At 47.5% G+C, this 24,129-nt stretch overlaps 1 protein-coding gene across 5 annotated transcripts in view; it reads right to left on the minus strand.

Annotated features, from left to right (window-relative positions):
* Positions 1-24,129, minus strand: part of SLC4A11 (solute carrier family 4 member 11) — a 93,910-nt gene that overhangs the window by 63,376 nt on the left and 6,405 nt on the right. For 4 of the 5 annotated variants that reach the window (XM_039551014.1, XM_019287297.3, XM_010402123.4 and 1 more), the window contains exons 2-3: positions 12,970-13,020; positions 1,934-2,077 (exon numbers count right to left, since the gene is read on the minus strand). In XM_039551014.1, coding sequence (XP_039406948.1) covers positions 1,934-2,077; positions 12,970-13,003 — 178 coding nt within the window. In that variant the 5' untranslated portion in view covers positions 13,004-13,020. Of the gene's footprint in view, positions 1-1,933; positions 2,078-12,969; positions 13,021-23,689; positions 23,859-24,129 lie in introns of all 5 variants that reach the window. The other variant, XM_019287298.3, reaches the window with a different exon arrangement.

Below are 24,129 nucleotides of genomic sequence, written 5' to 3' on the forward strand. Positions count from 1 at the left end.
CAATGGAAGGGAATTTCTGAACAGGGAACAATTCACACCCAGACACACCTCAGCTCGGGCATAATTAAACCTCAGTTTGGGAATTGGGTGGTTTTTCTCAGAAGTTCAGGGTTATTTTTCTTAGAAGAGCTTAAGGGGCTCATCTCAGCCACCTTCAGCCACCCAAAAAGTCACCCCTCCAGGAGGATCAGCTGCACCCTCAGCAGCCACAGACTGATTTATTTGTATAAAATCCACCCTGGAAGAAACTTCAGTAAAACCACCTCTGAAAAAGGAACTGATAGCCCAGATGACTCCAATGCCTGGACTCTGATGAATTCTATGCCTAACAGTGAAAAAGCTGGATTTTGGCTACCTGGATCACTTTGATGTTGTAATGAAGGAAAAAAGAAAAGAAAAAAATACCTCTTTTCACACATGTCCATATTGAAAGTCTGGACTTTTGCTCTGCCTGAAGCTCATTTTAAAAATCATCATCCTTCCATTTCAAACAGGACCCCAGCATACCAGAAGCCCATTTTTCCTTAAAAATCCTAAACATCTCAGCTGAAAAAAAAAAAGGATACGACTAATAGCACCAGCACAAACAGCAGTGCTTCAGGGAAATAAGGAAGCCTTTTTTGTCCTGTTTTGAATGGAAGGGAAAACACAAAAAGCCCAGGAGGACACACAAGGAAAGTGAACTTCTTCAGATGCAGAAGAATCCACAGCATTCACATTCCTCATCCCCAAACAATGCACCCCACGGCATTAAGTCCACACTTGTCATAGCAGAGCACAGCTCCCTTAAATCTTTCAATTAAGATGACATTTGTAAAATTGCAGGCTTGGAAATTGCTGGATATTATTCCTAAGTTCAAGTCATCACTCATAGCCAAAAAGCAGACTCCGAGATGGTCAAACAGGGCTCCAGGCCGTGCCTAATCTGCATCACCATTCCCAATAACTGCCCGCTGCAGATCAATTGGGATTTGCATGTAATCTAAAAATAACTTCTAACAAACTTCAAGGACTGTCTGACACTGTGACACCGACAATAATCCAGAGCACGTGCATTTAACCTCTAAAATAGCCAGTGCCCACACAGGCAGGTGCCAGCTGCTGGGACAAACCCAGGCTGCTGCTGTGTCCAAGAGCTGCGTTTTCCCAGGCACATCCCACAAAATCCAGCTTCCACAAAATGGGTGGGAAAGGACCTTAAAGATCATCCAGTTCCACCCCCTTTCCATGGGCAGGGACACCTTCCACCAGACCAGGTTGCTCCAAGCCTCATCCTACCTGGCCTTGAACACTTCCAGGGAATAAAGAAGGCTAAGTTATGTCTAATTTCAGAACTATTTATCTTATAATTGAAAACATTTTCTAGAAAAACAAAATGGTTGCTACCTCTAAGCAAGATTGTCACAGCCACCAGCCCCAGAAGAAAACACTTCAGCTGTATGACTTGATTTCTGTTCTCTCCTAAAAAAACCCCTCTGTTTCTCAGACTTGGCCTGGCACCTTATGGGATGTCAGTTCAGATCTGGATTCCCTATCTCTTCCAGCTTCACTTTTCAAAGGATTCACTAAATATCAGCACTGGCTTTTACGGGAAATTAAGTGAGCAGGATTTTGTTTGATTTTCTGCAGAAAAAGAAGTTCAGAGTTGCATATGAACTGAAACAAAATGACAGGAGTTTTTGGTGAAGGGCTTGGCTGTCTTCCTCCCTCACCATTTACCACAGGCAATACTGAAGATATGAAAACACTGAGCCACAAGCAAAGTTCAAGGATGGGTTGGATGGGGCCTGGAGCAACCTGGCCTAGTGGAAGGTGTCCCTACCCTTAAAGAGATAAGTTTTAAGGTCCCTTCCAACGCAAACTGCCCTGATCCCATGAAATCCCACGACCAGGAACAACCTCCCTCCCATCCCCGTTTTTGGGGGTCACTCACCGGTGGCGCTGGGAGTGCCCTCGAGGTTGACGTTGACGAAGAAGCGGATGCTGTCCCCGGACACAATGGTGGAGTTGACGCCGTCAAAGAGCTCCTCGCCCGCCCCTTCCTCCTTCGCATCATCCGTGTCGCACTTGAGGTACCCTGACAACGAGATGGGGGTGCCATGAGAGGGCCGCAGGCTGTCCTTGGGCCCATCCTTGGACACCGGGGGGGACGAAGAGTCCGAGTCCGACTCCGAGTCCAAGTCCATGGCTGGCAAGGCCTCTGCCGCCGCTGGGGCCTGGGGAGAGGCCGCTCTGAGGGCCCGTGAGGGCCGGAGGGTTCAAGAAATGACCCCAGTATGTTTTGGGGTGGCCTCAGGGGCTCGTCCCTCTGGCCTCACACCAACGGTGTGGGCAGCAAGGCCCAGCCCCAACACCTCGTGCCCCTCAGGTAAAAAACACCATAAGGATGAAAATGTTGACCGGGAACCATAAAAACACCACCAAAAGCAAGAGCTGTGCCCCAGCCCACCCTGAATCAAACACCTCCACCGGCCCAAGGCCACGCTGCTGTCTTGCAACGCAGCAACTTGAAACTACAGGTGGAAAAATTGAAAAAAAAAAAATTTTAAAAAAAAAAGAAGTTTCCAAGAAGACACCTGATATGGACAGAGAGACCCACAGCTCCCCACGGGGCAGAGTAGAAGGTCACTGCGGGTGGCACCACAGAGAATGTGAGACAAGTTTCTTAATTACACCAAACAACTCCTTAGCCTTTTGCAAGGCTTTAATTAGAGTTTAACCCAGCCTCCTCCAACAGCAAACTGGCCCCTGCAACATCTCGTTATGGAGCAGCTGGAGGACTCTTGTAGCACACTCATGTATCATGTTTAATTGGGAGAATTAGGGACATTACAGAATGTCGATTTTTACATTACCAGGATTATTCAGCAGCTTCTTCTCATCTTCTGACAAGTCTTTTATGCCTAATTTGAAGCAGGAGGGAGATATTTCATTAGCTGGCTCTAGGCACTACAGTGAAATGAAAAGGGGGAGCTTCAAGGCAGAGGCTCGAATGGAAACTAAAATATTGATGCCTTTTTTTAAAGCCTCATATAAGCAAATGTGGAGGCAGCAGCTGAAAGCAGCACATGCTGCCTCTGAGAGATCGAGCCGACAGTTCTCCACCACAAAACACAAACCCAGAGGAGTGAGGCCACAAACAGGAACTCAGTGACACAGGACAGGGGCTGCAGCATTTCCTGCCACGAGCTGATGGAGCTCAGCATCTCCCCAGAGGGCTCAGAGGGTGCAGTGGGGCTGCAGGAGCTTCAAGCCTCCAGATGAGACTTCTAATTGCTTATGAAAGGTGTGGAAAACCTGATAAAGCCCCTCAGATTAAACCCCCTCCTGATCTTTGCCTCCTTCACCTTACAGCTTGACAGGAATAAATGTGAATGAGCCCTTTCAAAACTGCTCTGAAGACTTCAAAAAGCATCCAAGGTGCTGCTGTCCCCATCCAGCAAAGCACACCGAGGGTATCACCCTCTGCTGCTGGCACAGTTTAGGGTGTTTGCATCCCTGCACGATGGAAACTTGTCCAGACAGAAAAAAGTGAGGTGAGGAAAGTACAGGAAACACCTGAACACTGTGGGCACCATCAGATACGAAACCTCTGCTGGCAGGTGTGGCAGGTTGAGGGGTAGCCTGTGTCCTGGAGGGATGGACAGCAGCCAGACAAGGTGCCTGCTGCCATCAGAAGTACTACAAAGTCCCACACAAGCATCTCGATCCCAAACTAAGTCCCAAAGTTGGGGTTTGGCTCCTCCAAAATGCATGACGGACACCGTAATCTCTCCTCAAAGCTGAGCACCCACAGTGCTGACATTCCCCCCCGTGCCAGGAGAGTCTGGGCAACCCTGCAAAGGAAAAGAATCAGCCTGGGGACATCTTTTTCCACCTCAACCACCTCCAGAATTGCAGCCTCAGGGAAGTTTTGAGCTTCTTCTCCAACCTTCCCACTCACTGGGTCAGATGGGACACACATAAGATGGTTTGAGCACCCAGCTCTGAGAACATGGGTGAGCTTTTCCTTCCTGTCCTAATGGAATTAGATGGATAAACAAGGAAAAGCCAAGCAGGGAAAAGTATTTATTCCCCTCCCCACCCACTGAAACTTGTTTGATAAGAGGGTGGCAGTGGTGGCCCCTGAAAACAGAGGCCTGGAGACAGGACAGAAGCAGCCCAGGAGCTGGAAGAAGGGCAAGGGTGGAGTAGGATCAGAGGGTTGGGCAGAGGTCAGCGAGGACTCTGGCAAGGAAAGCATCCTCTGTTCCTCCCTCTTTAGGGGAGGAAAGAGCAGAACAAAAGGCAGCTGAGCCTCGAGTCCCTTGGGCAAGGGACGGACAAAACACTCGGGTTGCAAATAATCCCCAACCTGGGCTGGAGAGGAACTGCACTCCCAGACAGGTGTCTGCTTTGTCACTGAACCACCTCCAGGCTTCAGACCGCTCCTGTTTGGAATCCCTCAGCCTATTTAGTCTGCCCGGAGTTTGAAACCACGAGCAGTTTACGGCTGTCAAAGGCAGGGTGACCTCGAGGTGACACGGGCTGTGTGCGTGGCAGATGCACCTTCCCTCTGAGCTCCAGCCCTGCCTCCAGCCCTGGCAGCTGTTTCCTTCCCCATTCCCTGATGCTCACCGAGTGCCACCCCCGCTGCTTGAAGGGCAGCAGATGCCACAAGCGACAGCAGAAGCTGTTCAGCTCCTCTGGAAGTTTGATGAGTGTTTTGCAGAAGTTCAGAGCAGGATCTCATGTGGCTGTTGCAGAATTTGTGCAGATACCAATCACGTTTCCATATGGAAGTCCCAGTAACTCTTCACAGGCTTTGTCAGGCGCAGCTGCTTCGGAGGCAGAGGGCAGAGTTAAATACCTTTCCATTGGCATCAGATTTCCTGGGGGAGAGTTTAAGATCTCCAAATTGGTGTTCCCCCCATTTTTATCACCGCAAGTTGGCACCTTCAGATGAAGGCAGCATTTGCTGAAGTGCCACGAGCCACAAGACGGCCAGTCAGAGCTCTGAGCACAGGAGTGCCACTTCAGCCTGAAATATGGTCTGAAGGCACTGGAGGAAAGAGGTTTGGCTGAGGAGGAGCTGGGAATACAGTTAAAGCTGGCAGAGATCAGTGCAGCCCTCCTGCACCATGAAGAACACATTGTGGTCGGGATAATCCCTCTCAGCCCACCCTGCAGGATTCATTTTATGACAAAGAAATGGAGAATATGGGAAGTGCATGAGGCCAAGGAGAGCAAGCAGCATCCTTCAGTGCTGCAGGAACAAAACCCCCTCCTCACCCTCTGCAGCCAGAAGCAGCAGATGCTTTCACCTTAAATCCTCTTCTGCCTTAAGGGCTTTCCTCAGCCCATCCTATGCCACATGAAAATAAACCAGCCACCCATTTTATGCAGGTGCTGGGAAGAAAAAAAAAAAAGGAATACTTACGATTTCTCTGGTGATTCCCCTCCAAAGCATGAATTACAGAGGAAAGAATCACCCTTTCTTCTGTAACTCATCCCTGGCCCAGACCCACTGTGCTCTAATATCCCTATATCCACCCAAGAGCAGGCTGGATGAGGCTTGGAGCAACCTGGTCTAATGGATGCTGTTCTGCCCATGGCAAGAGGGTAGAACTGGATGATCTTTAAGGTTCCTTCCAACTCAAACCATTCCAGGATTCTAGGATTCCATCCCCAGCCTTCTCTCTTCACTCTCCTCACATTTGCAGCTCCATCTCCTGGCTCCTGCTGCTCTCATCCTCCTCACAGCTCTGACAAGGTGCCTGCCCTGCAGCTGTTTTGCTTTGGAGCTGAGTTTTAGCACCCAGGGCTCTGTAGGGAGCAGCAGTGACTGCACCTGCTGCCATCAGAGGTGGCATTATGTGTCCCACCGCTGCTCTGGTGGCACCTGGCAGTGTGGGCAATAAAATCAGCAGAGTTGCAGTGAGCAGGAAGCTCACTGAATATATCTGAGCACAGAAGTGCTCAGCCACTTCAGATATATTCCCTGGAAAAGCTGAAGTGGGAGCGGCACTCCCAGCCCAAGGGCTGCAGGCTTCTCCAGGAAAGCCAAAAATCTTAATCAAGCTCAATTTCCTGGGAGAAAAGCAGTTTTATTACTAAAAACATCCTCTCACACCCCAGGGGATGGGAATTATTCCAGCCACAGCCCCTGCACGACCTCTCGGGGTGTCTCAGGTGACAAAGCCAATTGTGGAGCTTTAACCAACATCTGCGGGCACGAGCCACTCACTGACTCAGAGCAGTTTTCTGGAAGCAACTGGTTTTTACCCTCAATTACCAAGGCAATCTCCTCTCCAAGCCTGGAAAACTGTTCTCATTTATAGCAGTGCCTATTCCCTCCTTCAAATCCAAGCCCCAGCTTCCAGGATCATGGAATTGCATCGCCTCCTCTTCATGAGTGGTAGTTAACCCCTCCAAAAAAATCTCCTCAGAAAGCCAGGAACCTCAAACTACATTAAAAGAGGCTTTTTGAGCTATGATTGGCAATCCCACACTACCAGCTTGTCATGTTAAAAGCCCTTTTGGATTTCTCAGGTGAGTGTTTAGGCCCAAAAGGCAGCAAATTGTTTTGAAAGAGCCCAAAACCCATTTCTGCATCCATTTTCTCAGACGAATTACAGGTCAAGTACAGAAGGTCAACGGAATCAATGATAATAATATATATTCAATAGCTTTTAAAGGTAAAGGAGCATCAACTGGGACATGGGCATTACCCTAAAATCCAGCCTGGTTCTTTTGAGCATCCCAAATGCTCAGCTGTAATGGAGTATTAGGGAACTCAAGAGAGATTTAAGCCCTATATCTGCCTAAAAACTGGCAATAATACTGGCATTAGGTTAAAAAAAGTCACCTTCACCTAAGCTTTCTCCTCGTGGATTTTTAACTTGCTCTAGCCAAGAACAGACACTAATTTTCAAGAAAGGCGTGAAGTTTTAATTAACCTGAGCTCTCAGCTCTCAGAGGGTTTGCTTCTCTCCCTGCAGGCTCCGATTCACTGCGCCACTCGGAAAACACCCAAATCCCCAACTTTGGGTGAGAAAGGAAACTCAATTAATAATGGAGCCTCCACCTCCATCCTGACCTTTACACTCTGCACAGAAAGCACAGATTCCTGGTGCCTCCGTAGGTTAGGTAACCTTCCAGCCAGTTAACTCTGGCAGGGAGAGAGCAATTGGAGGATTCAGGAGAGACCTGGAAGAACTTTATACAAGTGTTATCAGTTCTCCAGTCTCCAGATCATTCTAGAAAAACAGGGTTTAATCAGCACCCTACTCACACATGAACCAAAGCAAGTTTGTGGGCACATCTCATAGGCTGATTCCAGCATAATCACCTACTCACCAAAATAATTCTCTTTTTTTTTTTTCCCCCAGATCAAATGAGAGCAATTACATTGATGTAACAACACTTTTTAGGTAAACGTGCGCCTAAATTTTACACATCTCTACTGAGGTTAAACTGCAGAGTTTGGGGCTCACTTCTGGTTCTGAATGATAAGAATCACGAAAAATCCCTTCCCTCCTAACAAATTACTGCATTTCAGAGACAAGAACAACTGCAGGGCTGCAGCCAGCCAGCAGCACCCAAAGCTGTCTCCCACCCAATGAAAACTGTAAGCCACAATGATTAAATAAAGCTGGATGCTTGCTAGGATTTTAAGGTTTTCCTTTGGTTCACAGCTGAAAGAATCCCTGGCAAGGCTCACTGGTTTTGTCCCGAGGAGATTTAGCCCTGGCAGCCACAGGGACACTGTGCCAGCCCAAGAGACAGCTGGGGGGCTGGGAGTGTCCCCAGACCAGACCTCATGGTTGGACTGCTGAGGGTCTGCTGCTGACAAGAGGACACAGAAATTATCTTGCATGCCTTGGTTAGAAAAACTCCTTTATTGATTCCCGGGGAAGCTGTGGTTGCCTCCTCCCTGGAAGTCTCTAAGGCCAGGCTGGACAGGGCTTGGAGCAACCTGGTCAAGTGGAAGGTGTCCTTTTCCATGGCAAGGGGTGGAACAGATGGTCTTTAGGGTCCCAGTTCAAATAAATCACTTTATGATTAAGCCAAATAATTTGGGTTGGCACAGGCAGATCTTCAGATCATGTAAACGGGATTTAAAGAAGTGTCCCCTAATGCCAGACCTTCCACGGGTACCTTAAGAGCCAGAAGTGTTGGGTGATGCTTCCTGGCTCTCCAGCAGTCCCTGGGAGCCCATCAGATAGAGATTTTCTAGAGCAATGACCACCTGCTACGATGATGTCAATCCACTACCTAAGCTCAAGAGCACAGATAAAACCACAACCTCCTCTTGGAAAGGAAAAAAAAAACCAAACCAGAGGTAGAAAGTGCAGAGCAGGTGAGTCACCAAGAGCAGAGCTGCAACCTCTCCCAGATCCCTGCACTGCTGGCCGACCATAACCTCAGCTGCATCTTCCCAACCCTACTTGAGTCTTTTGTCATGAAGAGCCAGATGAAAACATCAAGCTTCCCCTGCCACTTCAGTGATAATTCATAACAGAACTGCAAGAGCTGATCTGCTGCAAAAAAAAAAAAAAAACCCAAAACCAACTCCAAAACAAAACCAAAAAAAAAAAAAAAACAAAACCAAACAACACCCAGGCACTTTTGAATTAATTCCAGTATTGTATTTTGCAGCCAGATTTCTAGGAAATGTTGTGAATAATCCAAGTAATTCAGTGGAGTGTTGTTTGGGTTTTTTGTTTTGTTTTTACAGAACACGGGAGCACGTGGAGTTTCAGTTTTGCAGCAGAACCCTCAGAAAGCAGGGGTGTTCCTTCTATCATTTTATTAGAGACCTCCTGATAATTCCAGAAACAAAAATCTGCAAGAGACCTGTGAGCCACCCCCTGGTGCTCTCCCACAGGTAGCAGCAGTTCACCTCCTGCTGGCAAACTGGGCATCACACGGAGGAAAAAGCCACTGTGAAAGGATTTGTTTCACAAAAACATTTAAATTAATCTCCTAGTTAAGCAAACAATTCCAAGATAAACAAAGTCAAATATAAAAAAAGAAAAAAAAAAAAGAGAAAAGAAAGAAAATCCACTCCCCCCCCACCACACATACCAAGCTGAACTGCAAACTGAAAAACAAAAACAAGCAGATAAAATATATCCAAACATCCCAAGCCAGACAGGGGCCTTGGGGCCCTTCAACACAACTGTGATTTATTGTGCCAGCAAAACCAATTAATAAGTCAGAGGAGACCAAGCAGTGAGGGATTTGCTCTGGAAGACTAGAAAAAAAAAATAAATTTAAGCTGCAGGATGTTGAGCCAGCTTTAAAACAATGCAACAATTCAGATATCCCCAGCACTGCACTGGGATTCCTTCCCTTGGATGTTGCAAGAGGAACCCGAAAACTTCTGGGTTTGTGTCTTATCAGGGAAAATCCTTGGCTCAGATAAAAACCTCATCATAATTTAGGCAGAATTTAATCACTTGCAGGTAATTCCGGGGCCTTTAGAGCTCATCCACCTCCACAAGGAGAGTGCAGGATGCTCACAAGAGACAATGGGGGGCTTGATGAGTCAATTCTGAGCCCTGATTGCCGAGCTGCATTTCATCAGGACTCCAATTATCCCCGGGTTTGGACTGGGGCTACACAATCATCTCACTGCTCACTTAAATTCACCAGAAAGAAAACTCATTTGTCAAAACAACCTTAACAGAAGATTTAAGTGACTTTAAGACACAGGGAGGGGGACACCAATTATCATCAGGCCCTGCCAGGTTTGTTTGTGCAAGAGGCTTCTTCCACAGGCTCAAAAAATGAGTAAAACCATGGATTTTCATCAGCAAGGTGGCAGAGGACTATAAAAAATGACAATAAACATGGGTTGGAAACAGCATGGCCAACAGCTGCCATCAAATCTGCTGCCACCACACTCAAATCAGAAATCTCCAACTGGGCAGGCACAAACATAATTCCTTCTTTTTCCTCTTAATATTGCCTGTACAGAACAAACTACTCACCACATTTTTTTCCCAGCTACATTTTAAGTCTTTACCTCATGCAAGGCACTAAAAGCCACAAAAGTGGCTTTCAAGTTCTTCCAGAAAAAGGGAGAAATTTGAACTTAAAGCTGAAGACATGGTCTCCTTGATAAACTTTCCAGATGTTTAGCTAGTTAGGCTGGGAGATAGTTTGGACTACAACAACCCACTGAACTTCCCAAACAGCCACATATTAATTCACTAGAAAATCCTTCCAGGGCTTTCCCCAGCTCCTCAGTAATTAACAGAGCTACAAATTATTAAACACTTGAAGTTTTTATGGATGTAAACATCCAGGAGGTTCTTCCAAAGCTCTGCTTCAGTGCCGCAGCCAAGATCACCCTCACCACAACCCTTTCAACTAAAAATGAGGTTTCAGCTTTTAAATTTTAACATCGCTGCAGCTGCTGTTGAGAACACAAGGAGGGTAAAGAAAAGTTAGCTGGCAAAAGACAGACCCAGGCTCTGAACAGAGCCTCAGATATGCTCAGAAACAAAAACATCCTAATTACTAAGAATACAGAAAACCATATGTATATGCAAGATCCCAGGAGGAGATAAGGGAAAAGCGCTACTCTACGCAGAGCAGGAGTATCAAAAGATGTTCCTCTGCTGAGAAAGGAGGAGGGGAGGGAAGTGTCCAAAAAAACCAGAATTAAAGAGGTTTATTTTTTTCTTTGCTCTCTCCCAACACAGCATTAGGAGATTGGGGATTTTTATTATTTCAGAGGTGGGGCAAGGGCATCTCTTGCCTGGCAGATCCCCACAAGTGGTGCCACAAAGCAGCTCGGTGATTTTGTAGCTCCGTTTCAAAACAAGCTGTTTTGAAACCCTGTGAAAAGGTAACGTCTTTGTCTGTGGTTTCCTCCAGCCCCGATGATGTTTTGGGGTGAAGGATTTGAGAATCTGAGAGCACGAAACTCCTGCAGAGAGATCACCAAAGCAGCGCCTCGCAGCAGGGTGGGAACATTCACACCAGCAGCCTCCAAGATGTGCTGTCCATACGCTCCAAGGCCTCGGCTCAATCAAGCAGCAGAAGGTGACTCATGACTCCACAGCAGCTGAACTCTTCCAAAAGGTCAGTTTGTAATGAGGAGTAAGAGTGACAGCAGATTTAAGCGTGACATAACCAAGAAATCCACTGTATTTCCAATCGTGAATAACACAACGCTCAGCGCTGCGTGCGGGCTGAGGAGGAACTCACAAGCAACATCCTCTCCTTCCCCAAACCACACAGAAGCACAACAGGAAAGCACCAAACAGCTTCTTGAAGCCCTCAGAGGCAGCTCCAAGGTGCTGTCTCCTTAAGACAAAGGAGGAAGATGAGTAATAACACAAATATAGGGCAGAAATGCCCATTGCCATGGCACCAAGTCGACAAAAAAAGAAGCCTCTCTCAGAGATTTGCACAGAGGATGCCACAACTACAAAAAAAAAAAAAATTCAGAGATCTGCTTTGGGGGTTTTTTTGTTGTTTGTGGGGATAGTTTGAGGAAGGCAAGACGGTGAGTCCTGGAAGGGGACATGTAGAGCCGCCTAAGATGTTAGGACAGACAGCTGGGCTTGTGTTCCCTGTGGCAGAAATGTTTGGGATGAAGTAGGGCTCTGTCCTGCCTCCAAAACCAGCAGTGTTTCTCCCCAAGCCCTTACACTGCTCTCAACCAGAAGCTGGAGGCTCAGTCACCTCTCCAGGTCCCAATCTGGGTCATCTTCTCACATTCCCAGTCCTCAGAAAAGCACCGACCACATCCCAAGAGCCCACAAGTGAGGTGGGAAGGAAGGAAGGAGCAGGGCTACCCAGACCTCGTGCCCCACATACCCTCAGAAAACCTCCCTGAGGTCAGGCATTACTTTTTGCCCCTCTGCAACTCGACCCAGCCTCCAGAAAACACCTCTGACTAGAGATGAGAGGACTGGCTCCCAGTTTCATCCTTTGACTCCCCAAAATTGGTTCTTTGTACGAGAAGAGGAGAGCCAGTGCCAAAGGAAGTGCTGCCACCAGCGGTGCTGGATCAGCTGACACCTGGCAGACATTCAGCTTCCCCTTCCAGATGTCAACCTAAGGCTTGACCCCCTGGAACAAGAAAGATGAGCCTTGTGGCAGCTGCAAGCATCTAAGGGCCTAAATAAGCAGAGAATTTTAGTCTTTTCCTCACACCTTTTGGAAGTCCTGAATACTCCCAGCACTCCCAAGGGCAGGAAGCCCCAAGCCCTCAGGGACTACTTCCTGAAGAGGCTGGAACTCTCCAGAAGGTCCCTCCCTAATACCCTACACACATGCTATTTTAGGGGAAAACACAGGGCAGGGAGTTGGAACTAGATTATCTTTAAAGTATTTTCCAACTAAAATTATTCCATTTTTCTATTTCTCCCAAATCAGCAGAGAAGCTGGGACTTCACTGCCCTTCAACTGTCCCTTTGTCAGTGCAGTATCTCCAAGATCTCGGTCACCTTTGAGGCAGATGATCCAAGTTGAGGCAGATGATCCAAGCTTCCAAATGCCACCATTTAATCTTGCTTCAAAGGAAAAAAAACCCAATCTTTGCACTAAAAGATGTGTCTGCCAGAGCCATCCAACATTTGCCTGATGCTCCTTGGCTGGATGTCTCCAAAGGGATCCAACACCCACGCACGATCCCCACTCCAGAAAAAGACAAGCAAATATACCTGCCAGGCTGTATGACAGGAAAACATCATGAAAGAACTTGAAAAACAAGGAGCCACCCAGAACAGTCACTGATGACAATGTGGAGTTGATTATTTACTGCCTGACTATCTCAAACATCTACAGGATTTAAAAACACGGAGCCTGCTCCCAGGACAAGATTACACAACCACCACACCAGATTGTTTTTACATCACACTTCAGCTACATGGATTTTGTATCACCCATGTCAGGTTTTCAGCCACCCCTGCAGTGCAGCTCTCCCTCCAATAAGGTGTGTGCACAAAAAAGTCAAACGATACTTGCCACTCTCTTCAAAGAAGTATCCATTTCTTGACATCGCTGCTGGTGGAGACTCTGGAGAAGACAGAAAAAACGAAACATGAGAATCATCAAGATGCTGAATGTCTTCACTTTCCAGCAGAAAACCAGGCCCAAAATACTGCAGGCATCAGATTCTCCTGAATGTGGTAAATGTAACCTTTTGCTTATTGATGTCATAATATTTACCAGAACTTTCCTTTACAGCCACAGGCAGTACTTGAATAAAAGCCTCAGACATCCTGGGCTGGGACCACAAAAGAACAAGACTAAAGATCAGGATGAGTCTGATCATTTCAGGGATTTACCAAACTTGAACAAGTATGTCAGCAATAATACATGCTGAGCATCTGAAAGGTTTTTTGTAAAAATACAAGCCATAATGAAGCCCAATTGTACCTTGTGCTCAGATAAAAAGAACCAGTTTGATGTAGAAAAAACAACTCAATTTCAATGAAAATGGGGATTCACTGCTCATCCTGCTCCTCCTAATCATTAGGATAACCCGCAAACAGTGCTTGGCACTTGAAGATAAGCCCCAGAACACTCCAGCCTTCCTTGGCCCACTTCCTGAGCTGGGGTCCTGCAGCCAGCACCATCTGCACCAACAGGGGCTGGTGAGGAAGCCACAAATGGGAAATGATGCTGAGCAAGAGCGAATCCACCAACACAACAGCAGCAGGGATGTATCCCCATCATTTATCAGGGAACAAGGGGTTTGGTAGCGAGTCAGTTCTGCAATTCACTGCTGGCAAAGCGGGTATTGGAACATTTCTTTGTGGGATAACAGAGCACAGCAGCACCTGCTCTCAGGTGCGATCAAGGCCTGGTGCCCAAACCCAGCCTGGCTGTTCTGAACACTGACAAAAGGTGACAGCTCAGCCTGCATGGACACAGGCAGCAGCTCCCCTGTGCAGGTGCATGGCCCATTTTACAGTGAGTAACAGAGCTCTTGACTTCAAGCCCTGAGCAGGAGTCACCCAAGCAGCCCTTTGGAAACCTGGTGCTCAATGCTGCTGCCTCTTTACACACTTCTTCCCAGCCAAAATGCAATCAGAAAGAGGAATAGGTTTGCTCTGTCTTTCCCCACTTCATTAGGCTAATCAAACATTACCTACGCAAGCCTGGGATGAATTTGGGCCAACAAGGAAAGAGGTTTTGCCTGCCTTATTGTTCTACAGATTAGGCTTCCTGCTTTTCCTTTGAGGTATGACACTGTTTCCCAAAGACCCTTTCTCTGCCCCCTAACTTTCGGCTTCCAGGTTGCAGGCTCTTTATTCCCTTGTACAGTGTGCCATGTTTGCAGGCCTCGCAATTCCTCCTGCTCCCCCGGGAGCCTTTTGTGCACATGACGGATGCAAAGTCACGCCACTGACAGCAGCACCTCCCAGCCCTGTCACTTGTCACCACCCAGACCTTCCAGTGCAGACAGGTTCCTGAAGGGATACCCTGATGGCCATTAAAAAAAAAGGAGCCAGCACATAAACCAGAGGGCAATCCAAGTGTCTGGTCCAAGGGAGAAACACAATGTTCCAAAGTTCATCCCAGAACAATGGGCCGGAGGAACAAACGGCACCGAACTGTGGCCAAGGGGCACCCATTACACGAGTCAATTGTTTCCCTCCACCTGGAAGGGAAGGAGAAGATCCATCCCGACTGATTAGCATGTTAATGATCAAAGGAAAGTTTTTAAAGAGGCTCTTATTGTGCAATGATTGCATTTACGTATTTCAGGGAAACAAACAAAATACGCCTCAGCAGGCGGATTACCCAAGGAACCCACATTCCCACCAGGATGGTTTATCCATTTCTCACTCCTCTTATGGCTTTCTGAGGGAGCCTGCAGCAACATGTTCATCCTTCACTGGGCTAAATGAGACACTTTGCTTTTCCTTCAACTGAACACAGCTACTTCTGTGGGTTGATGCTGTCTAATGATGGGGAATTGGTTGGTTTCTTCCAACTGCACCATTGCCTGGGTTGGCATCACCTCTTTATGGGAGACTGGTTTGGTCCCTGCTTGGACCAGGCATGAAAAGGGCAAGGCTGGGGTGTTACAGCAGGCAGTGCCATTTCATTAGGTGCTAGTGGTTCCTCTGAGTCACTAATGAGCCACAATCCCCCCGGCAACATGCTCGGGTAATTATGGTGAAGGTGCTGTTTTTTTCAGATGAGTCATAAACCAGAGGTCTTAACCTTGTAATTAAAGATGCAATGGCACGTTTGGGGGGGAAAAAAAAGTCAGGCGTTCACCCTACTATGTCCTGGCGAAAATCCAGCCCTGGTAATTTGTCTTCTCCCAACATAATGCTGTCCCACAGCACCAACCCAATTCAGACTTCCAAACAGCCTTGTTGGCGCCTTTGGAAAAGCTGTTACATCCCCCACGGAAGGGGCACATTGACGTCAGGAACCTGTGTGTGGCGTGCCCAGGAGGTAAAAGGTGATGGGTGTTTACACAGGCCCAGACACAGGCAGGGAGCCATGGGAGAAGCTGAAAGGTCAGGGATCAGCAGCACAAGTGGAGGTAGGAAGGGTAAGTTGGGAGCTACGGCATCTGCACCTCTGAGGCACTAAAGAATACAATATTCACCTGATTTTTCATACAATAATTTGGGTTGAAAGGGATTTCTGAAGGTCTTCTCCACATTCCCTGCCATGGGCAGGGATATCTGTAACTAGATCAGGCTGCTCAGCACCCCATCCAGCCTGATCTTGAGTATTTCCTGCCATGGGGTGTCCACCAAATCTCTGGGTAACTTGGTCCAGTATTTCACCACCATCATTGCAAAGAATTTCTTCCTTGTGTCTAATTTAAACCTCTTTTCATTTAAAACCATCACCCCTTGTCTTATCCCAACAAGCCCTTCTAAAAAGTCGGTCCTCATCTTTCTTAAAGGCCACCTTTAAGCATAAAATGTCACAGGGAGGTCACCCTAGAACCTCCTCTTCTCCAGGCTGAACAACCCCAAGTTTTTAACTGTGCAGAACAAACCAGACAGATCTCAGGGGCAGTCCAATTAATCTCTTCCCTCCTTACACCCCAGTCCCTTTCTCCCTGCATTCCCCCAGTCAGGAGCAAGCATTCCTTACGCTGAGGGATGCTACCTAAGGACAAGGCCAGCTGGCTCGTGTGGAAGTGCAGGCTCAGGAGCAGCCAGCAACACAAACACATCAGCAGGCTCCACCTGCTCCCCTCTCCCAGCGCTTACGGGATTTCACATGCAAGGTCTCGGCTCCTCGGCCGGGTTTTGCTGCGGACGGGAGCGATGGGTTCGGGTTGTGCAGAACTGACAGCAAGGCTGAGCCCTGTCTGCTCCAGCAGCCACTGCCTGACGCACACACCAACCTTGCATTTCCTCTCCCCACCTCACCTCCACTCCTGAAATTAAAAAGAGTTCAACCAAGGGCCAGTTATGAAACACCGCAGTGATCAATGCAATTGTTGGGCTTAGGGAAGCCTGGGCAGGAGTACAAGTCTCCAAATTCATTAGGTATCAACATGATAATGCTCCAGGGTTTGCCTGAAGTTGCAGAAGTGTTTCCATGAAGGATAAATCTTCCTCCAGCCTGCAAAGTGCAGGGGCTCAGGGGTTCCCCCTCTCCACAGCCTCGGATCCACCAAACCCATGCTGCCCGTTCTTTCACCCAGGTTTTCTTACAAAGACTTCAACAATTAAAGAAAAAATCCAAGCAAAGAAATTTTAGCAAGACAAAGTCTTCTAGAGACAAAGCTGGAAAGCACTACCCCAAGGAGCAAAGATGCACAGTGCAACAACTCATTCCTGTGCCTCTGGTATCTCTCAGAGAGGTCCTACCCTCACTCTCCAGACACTTTCTCACCCATCATCTACAAGGACAACCAGACTCTCCAATTGCTCTCCCTATCCAAAGGCAGAACAAGGTGACACTTTCCACTACGTGCCCAAAAGCACATGGTACAGCTCTTAAGCAGCACTCTTCTTTTCTAAAAGTTAATTGACTCCAGAAAGTAACCTCCTACTGCCACCCCACCTTATTCCCTGCAGGGATGTCTGTTCGATGAGACTAAATTGGAGAGGCACATGGTGTTACCACTTCCTTCCTTTCTCAAAAGGAAAATGTCTGAGCTTTCTGAGAGCTGAATTCAGAGGTGAAGAGCTGAAGTGCTGCAAGAGAGAAAACAAAGCTGCTTTTTCTAGACTCAAGGATACAACTGAAGATTTCATGGCTAAGCCGAGCTGAGGCAAATGCAGTGACCCCAAGAGCCACAAAGGCAGAGGAATATCAGAGAATCACAGAATGGTTTGAGCTGGGAGCTCAAAGACCATCCAGTTCAACGCTCTGCCATGGCCAGGGACACCTTCCACCAGACCTAGATATGACATTTATTTTTTAAGTGGTAGCAGAGTCAAGTTTGCTGTTCTTGTCTAAAGTGCTTGGTTTTAGGACTGGGATGAAAACAGCTGATCCGCCACGGGAAGCACCAGATAAGAAGTGGGTATATTTCCTGATTTCTTACATTCTTATCATTTTTACATTTACATTGAACAACAAAGCCCTGCCATGCCATCCTCCATTATTAAATTCCTGTGGGCACCATGTCTCCGATCTAATAACCCATTTTGACTCCCTTGCTTTAAAGTTAGCAATAAGTTCTCTTGAGCCTTGCAATACTGGAGGATTATGAATAAAAACACATTCTCGGGATACTTTGGTAACTCAATTACAAATGTTCTGTGCTGGCATCTTCCAAGTAAACAGCCCTTTGCAGCACAAGCCTTATATTGAAGTGAAACACAGCTCTGCAAAAGCTTTCTACAAGTACTACCACAGCCTTCAGCTTCTATGATTCCTCTCTGGTAAATCTCTTAACAGATCTGGTGCCTTGATATTTAATTGGAGTTTACTTTGAGACAACACCAGTTTGAAAGAGGTACTGGGGAAGCACTTTTTTATTTACAGGCCCTTTCATATTGGCAGTTCCTGGGTTGTCTCTGAACATGAGCAGCTCATACATCTGGAGAATTCAGTTGCCCCAGAAGTTCTGGTGAGAAAAACATCAGCATTTTCATTATCTTTTACTCACGGTGTGCTTCAATATCCCAATTTCATAGAACACTTTGGGTCAGCAGGGACTTAGACCATCTTGTTCCAACCCCATCTAGTTCCAACCCCATATTATACCAACACCTTCCACTATCCCAGGTTGCTCCAAGCCCCATCCAACCTCCAGGGATGGGACAGCCACAGCTTCTTCAACAACCTCAATTTCCACCATTTTTTGCTGGAGCTCTGAGGACATTTCTCAGACTCATCAGCACATGCAATGTCTTGCCTCGAAGCTGATAAAACAAAACACGTCAGACTCCAAGCAGGAAGTTACCACAAAAATCACTTGTTTGTGCTGAGAAAGCCTTTAGACTTTCCCCATTTCCTTCCAGGAAGAATTAGTAATTACTGCAACAGACTGAACTGCCCAGTCAGACAACTGGGCAGAAATGGGATGGGTAACTGGAAAAAAATCCACCTCCCAGAAGACATGCAGGGCTTTAGCTTTGCAGCAAGGACTTGGCCACTTCCAGCTGGCTCCAGGAGTTTGCCAGTCAATGTCCACCACCACCACCATTAAATGTAAAATGGGGAATGTTACACTCAAGTTGCATCCCCTCAAACAGATCCAGGGACAGTTCCAGCTTGGACAAATTTATGGCCTCATTCAAGGCTTCAAACTGGGGGAAGATGATGCAGCTTCCCCTATCCAAGGCTGCACCAGACCTGGTGTTAAATACAAAACCCAGATCTCTTCTTATTCTCTGCTCTCTCCACCCCAGCATGAATTAACATCCCAGGACAAAGGGATTCCTGCACAAGGGATCTGGAAGCTGCACTCAGGTTCCTGCAGTTTGGGGCAATGGCAGAGTCACAATTTATGTGCTTTAAATACCCCACAGCTAAATGGTGCTGCTCCCCTTCTCCACCCAAAGTCAGCAGAAACAGAGACTTAAGAGAAAATCCCATACACAAGAAACAATACCTCAGGGGAAACCTGTAGGAGAGGAGGAATTTTTTAATTATATGGAGCATTGATTGAAATTGGGTTTAAAAATCTCAGTGTGCAGCAAGAGCTCAACTGTAGGAGGACAAGGAAGCCTCCAACTCCTTTGATAATACAACAGCATCACAGCAGAATAGGACAGGAGCTTGACAGGCAGCAAATCTGATCACAGACGAGACAATCAGCTCCAAATATGCCAGTATTACAGTTTTTCTCCCACAGAGCCTCTCCTGTGCCCTTAAAACAAGAGATTCTGGGAGTTTTCAAGAAGAACCAAGCAGTGCAGGCTGTTGGTGGAGACATTCCCTGCAAATCGTTTAAAACCACCCAAGTCAGCAAGAATTAACAGACAGCAGCAAGCAAAAAGCTATTCTGCATCAAGTTGCCACTTCTCATTTCTATCTACACTTCCAGCAGCTGATTCCTTCCCGCAGCTTCACCTAATTCAGCTGGAAAAGCCTGGTGAAAGCCCAGCTCCTGCTGGCACAGAGATTGGAATATGCCCCCGTGCTGCTGTTCTGGGCAATCACAATTGACAGACAGGACAAGAGCTGGAGATTTGACTTGTTTTTCTCCATGCCTAGAGAGATGTGACAAAAAAAAAAAAAAAAGAAAGAAAATAACCACAGAAGTCAGGGTTTCCAAACTGATCACTGTAATTCGAGGAGGTGTAAGATGAGTAAGGGATACTTGTTAATACCTGGGCAGGAAAGTGCCTGGTAAATGGTGTCTGATGCTGCCAAGCCCAAACACAGACCTCTCCCAAAAAAGCATCCATAAAGGCAAAGGAAAACATCAAAGACAAAATTCAAGAGGGGCAAAAGACATTTTGTAAGTCATTAAATGAAGAATATCATCACTGGAAGTCCCAGGGAGTTTTTTCTTGAAGGGCTGAGTCAAGATCAACGAAAGGACTCTTCTTGGGCACAGCTTTACAGCCTTTCCCTTTGTCAGCGCAGACACATCCATCCCCAGGAGAGCCTGAGGGGGATCATCCCTCCCTTCCCAAGGCACAGCAGAGCCCTATCCCTCCCCAGCTCATCCCTTCTCCAGCTCAGTGCCAAGGCTGCAGGGAAGGGCTCTGGAAGGACAGACAGGCACCAGCTGAGGTCCTGCTCCCCCTGGTTCCAGCCACCACAGATGTCAAAATATCTTCCCAATACTGTTCCCTACACCAGGAGAGAGTGGGCAGTGCCCCACAGTGCCAGCTCAGGGCATGCTGCAGCTGGTACCCACAGCGAGGGCAGCTCCCCTCTGCCTGCACCTGCTGCCCCTCACCTTCCTCACCTCATCCTCCTCCTGATGAGCCTGAAAAACACAGCCCCTGAAGGAAAAAAGCACAGCACACCTGGAGAGTTAACACAGGCAGCACAAGGGTGCACCAGCAGGGGCTGGCATCATCACTGGGCAATAAACCAGGGATATTTACTGCAGGCTTTTACCTAAATGGGTTGATTAAAACATCGTCTGCATGCAAATATCTACAAGAAATCAACTTAGGAGGTCTTGAAAACAGTTTAGGAGATAGCCATGCCCCAGAAAGATTTACATCTACTCTGAAGCTCTTCACCTCAGGAAACTTTTAGAAGATGAAGTGTTGCTCAGAGCAGACATCGAGGAGGAAGGTGCTTTTAAGCAACCCAATTTGATGGCAAATTATTGCTCTAGTCCAGAGACTCAGACCTGCAGGGACACAGGCTTTGCCCTATGTATAAACACCTCCTCTAGCAAACCTTACGGGAGAGAATGTTTCTGTGAAGTAATTCATTAAAACTGCCTTTATGTTTAACACGCCCCTCTTGCCACAGAACTGCATTGATGTGTTGCTTATTCCCCTATGCCCCTACCAGAAGTATCCCCAAAGGATTTTCACCCTTTGCTTCCCACAAGGGTTTCACTCCCCCAAATCCCCATTTTTAGGACTCAGAGGTCTGGATTATCCAAACTAAACATCACACCCCTTGGAAGTGTCCCATTCCTGTGATTTTTGGAGAACACAAACCAGCTCTCTGTCATTTCTAGAGCTATCCCAACTCACTTGGATGTAAGCTTCACTCCATGGGTCTTTCTAAACAGTGTCCTCCATCACTGTGGGATGACATCCCAGTTCTGGTCCAGGCAGGAAAACACAACTTTATGTCTTTGAGGCTCATCAGGCGCTCAAGGCTCAAATCATGGACTGTATGCAAGGAGCTGGATATTCTTCTGAGGATGGAAATGGTGTGGGGAGGTCTCAAGTTATGCCACGGGTCACTGTGGTAAATGAAACCCCAGAACTAATTTTCCCGGTGGCTGGCTGGGAAAATAAAGCATCATATTGAAGGGATAAAGCAGGAAGCATCCTCCTGCCTGCTCCCTCCCAGGCAAACACACACCCACACACAGGCTCAGGGATCAGACGTGGCTGTTTTCAAAGCCTTTTCCTCACTGCCTTGAACAATTCCCCTCCTCAGCTTCCTCCTGAACACCCACTGCAATAAAACCAGCTAATAAAGAGTCACTGAGCAGTGACAGCTCCCAGAGACTTCCCCCCCACCCCAAAAAAGAAAGGTGTCTGGATTTAGCAGGAGCACCACATTACCCAGGTTGACTCATCACAATTGAGCCCACCCAAGCAATTAATATCCGAGGCTGCCTCCCAGAGGTGAGCTGCAAGAGGAAGCGACCCTGCACACCCAGAGTCAGGCAGATGCTTTCCCAACGGGATCTCCACTCCTCATCCACTGGATTTCTTGGCCAGCATTTCGCAGGTGAGCAGGACAATTTCAGCAGCAAGGGAAAAACAACACTTTGGGATTTGGCTGTTGGACTATTTGGGCTATTTTCCCTTTTTTTTTACAGGTTGAAGGGAGAGGTTTTGTTTTGTTGGACCCTCTAAAAAAGTGATTTAAGACTTGCAAGGGTTTCTTGCGTAAGTGCTACATGGGGAGGAGAGACAGCAAATACCTCCAGAGATCCCACAAGCTGGCAAAGGCCCAAGATCAGGCCAGTTGAGGCTCTTCAGTAGACTCTTCCTGAAACATTTAAATAATTTAGAAAGCATTAACTCTTACTGACAGCTTCTCAGGCAGCTCTTTCCCTTGCAGGGCCCTATCAGAAGCCTCATCACTCTTAATCCAAAAGAAAAAGAGATACTGCAACAGCCCCAAACCTTGGTCAGGGTTGAAGATGGATTTTAAAAGATGCCTGAGAGATTTTTCTCTGCTGAAATGCCTTCCTTGTAGAGGCAGGTCTTCCAGGGGCCATCACCTGCCACTCATCTGCAGTGGCACTGTGTAAACCGTTCAAAAATGGTTAAGAGACAGTCTGACAACACTTCACTGACTTGGGGCTGCTCAGAGGGTGGGAGCTGCTCCCTGCAGGGGTTTAAATGTGCAAATACTGTAAAAATTAAGCAGCAGGGTGGGTATAAGCCCTTCTTGGGGGTTTAGAAGAGATGCTGCAGCACCACCAGTCTCACACTGGAACATCCCTCCCTCCTCCAGGGTACCAGGGTCATGTTTTGGAACAAAGTGAATTTCTAGAAAGTTTTTTCCCCCTCTATCTTATCACCACCAGAAATGAAAACAGCTGCTGAGAAGGCAGCAGTGGCTGAGCCAAGCTTTTACAGCAAAGTTGTTCTGCACCCCTTCCCACCACCCCCCCCCCCCCCCCCCCAAAAAAAAAGCACTGGATGGAACAGATCTAACCCACAGAAAAGCAGAAGTCAGGCCAAACCCAAGGTCTATACTGGAAACAGAAGCAGAGCAGTGAACCCAGCCACCTGATCACCAAACACGTTTTCAGTTGTGCTTCTAATCAAGACTCAGAAAGAAAAACCTCCCTCTGCCACGAAAAGCAAGAGCAGCCCAAAGGGTACCCAAATGGCCACAGAGCTGCACTCTGCAGCCTCATCCATCCCCCTACAAACAGGGTCCGCAATTCCCACCAGGCTCAGCAGGATAACACAAATCACCCCATGCAGTTTCCCATGTTTAGGAGCCATAAAACAACACCAGTGACAACAACAACAACAACACAGGTGGGGGGAGAGGCAGCAGCACCAGATCCCATTTTGCTGTCCATCATCAATCCAAAATTAAAATGCCCCAGTCCAGTGATGAAATAATTGCAGACTGACACTCCATGAGATAATGTTATTCATTAGGATGATGTTTATGGTTCATCTACAAGGCTTCCATGGCTACAGCACCAGGGATGATGTTTGGGAGCATTTCAGACACACTACATCCATGATTTTGTCTTCACTCAGCACTGCACTTCCCCCAAGTGAAACAGCTCTATGTAAAGCTCACTGACAGGCTGGGAGGATGTTTTGCCATTAATTAAGAGAAAAACCAGAACAGGGAAGCTCTTCTGTGCTCATCTCCCCATGCATACCTTGAAACTAAATTCAAGCCCCGGCAGCCAGCAGCACTCTGGTTAATTTAAATGGAATTCAAAAGGCATTCTCCATCCTTAAACACAGAGACATCCAGCACAGGCAATAGATATCATCACTAAGCAGAGCAAAGCCCATAGAAAATACATCAAGCCCTGCCTTACTTTAGTGAATTAAATAATTCAAGAGCTGGCAGAGCTGCTTTTTTAGATTTCCTGACCAAATGCATCACCCAGCAACAGCACTGCTTCAGTTTGGGGGGGGGGGGGTTTAAGACCACAACTTACCTGCACTACTTCTTCAAGAGAGAGATGCCACTGCTCCCCTCAGGGCTGCTTCCCCCGAGCCACCAGCACTTGTCCCCAAAGGCCACTCGCTCAGGTGGCCAAGGCAGCGCCGGCTCCTGCTTTTTCACTGGCTCCAATATTAATCCATCCAGAGCATCTTTGTCCCTCACTTCCAATTGGCGAGCGGCGGATGGGTGGAGTGAGAGTGCGACCCATTAGCTCCCAGATGGACACCTCCAGCCCAGCTCTGCCAACCCCACACCTGGGCAGCACCTCTGCACATGACACCACTGCCCCAGCCAAGGATTTGGGCTGCCTCCTCCTCCAGCCACCCAGATCCCACCACCTCTCGAGCTGTTTGCCTCTAAGAGCAAAAACAGAGTAGTTAAAGCGACCCAGCGCTCCGGAGCCGGAGAGTTTTGCTGGATGCCAGATGGAGA

This window comes from Corvus cornix, chromosome 4 (genome assembly GCF_000738735.6).
Source record: "Corvus cornix cornix isolate S_Up_H32 chromosome 4, ASM73873v5, whole genome shotgun sequence".
NCBI lineage: Eukaryota > Metazoa > Chordata > Aves > Passeriformes > Corvidae > Corvus > Corvus cornix.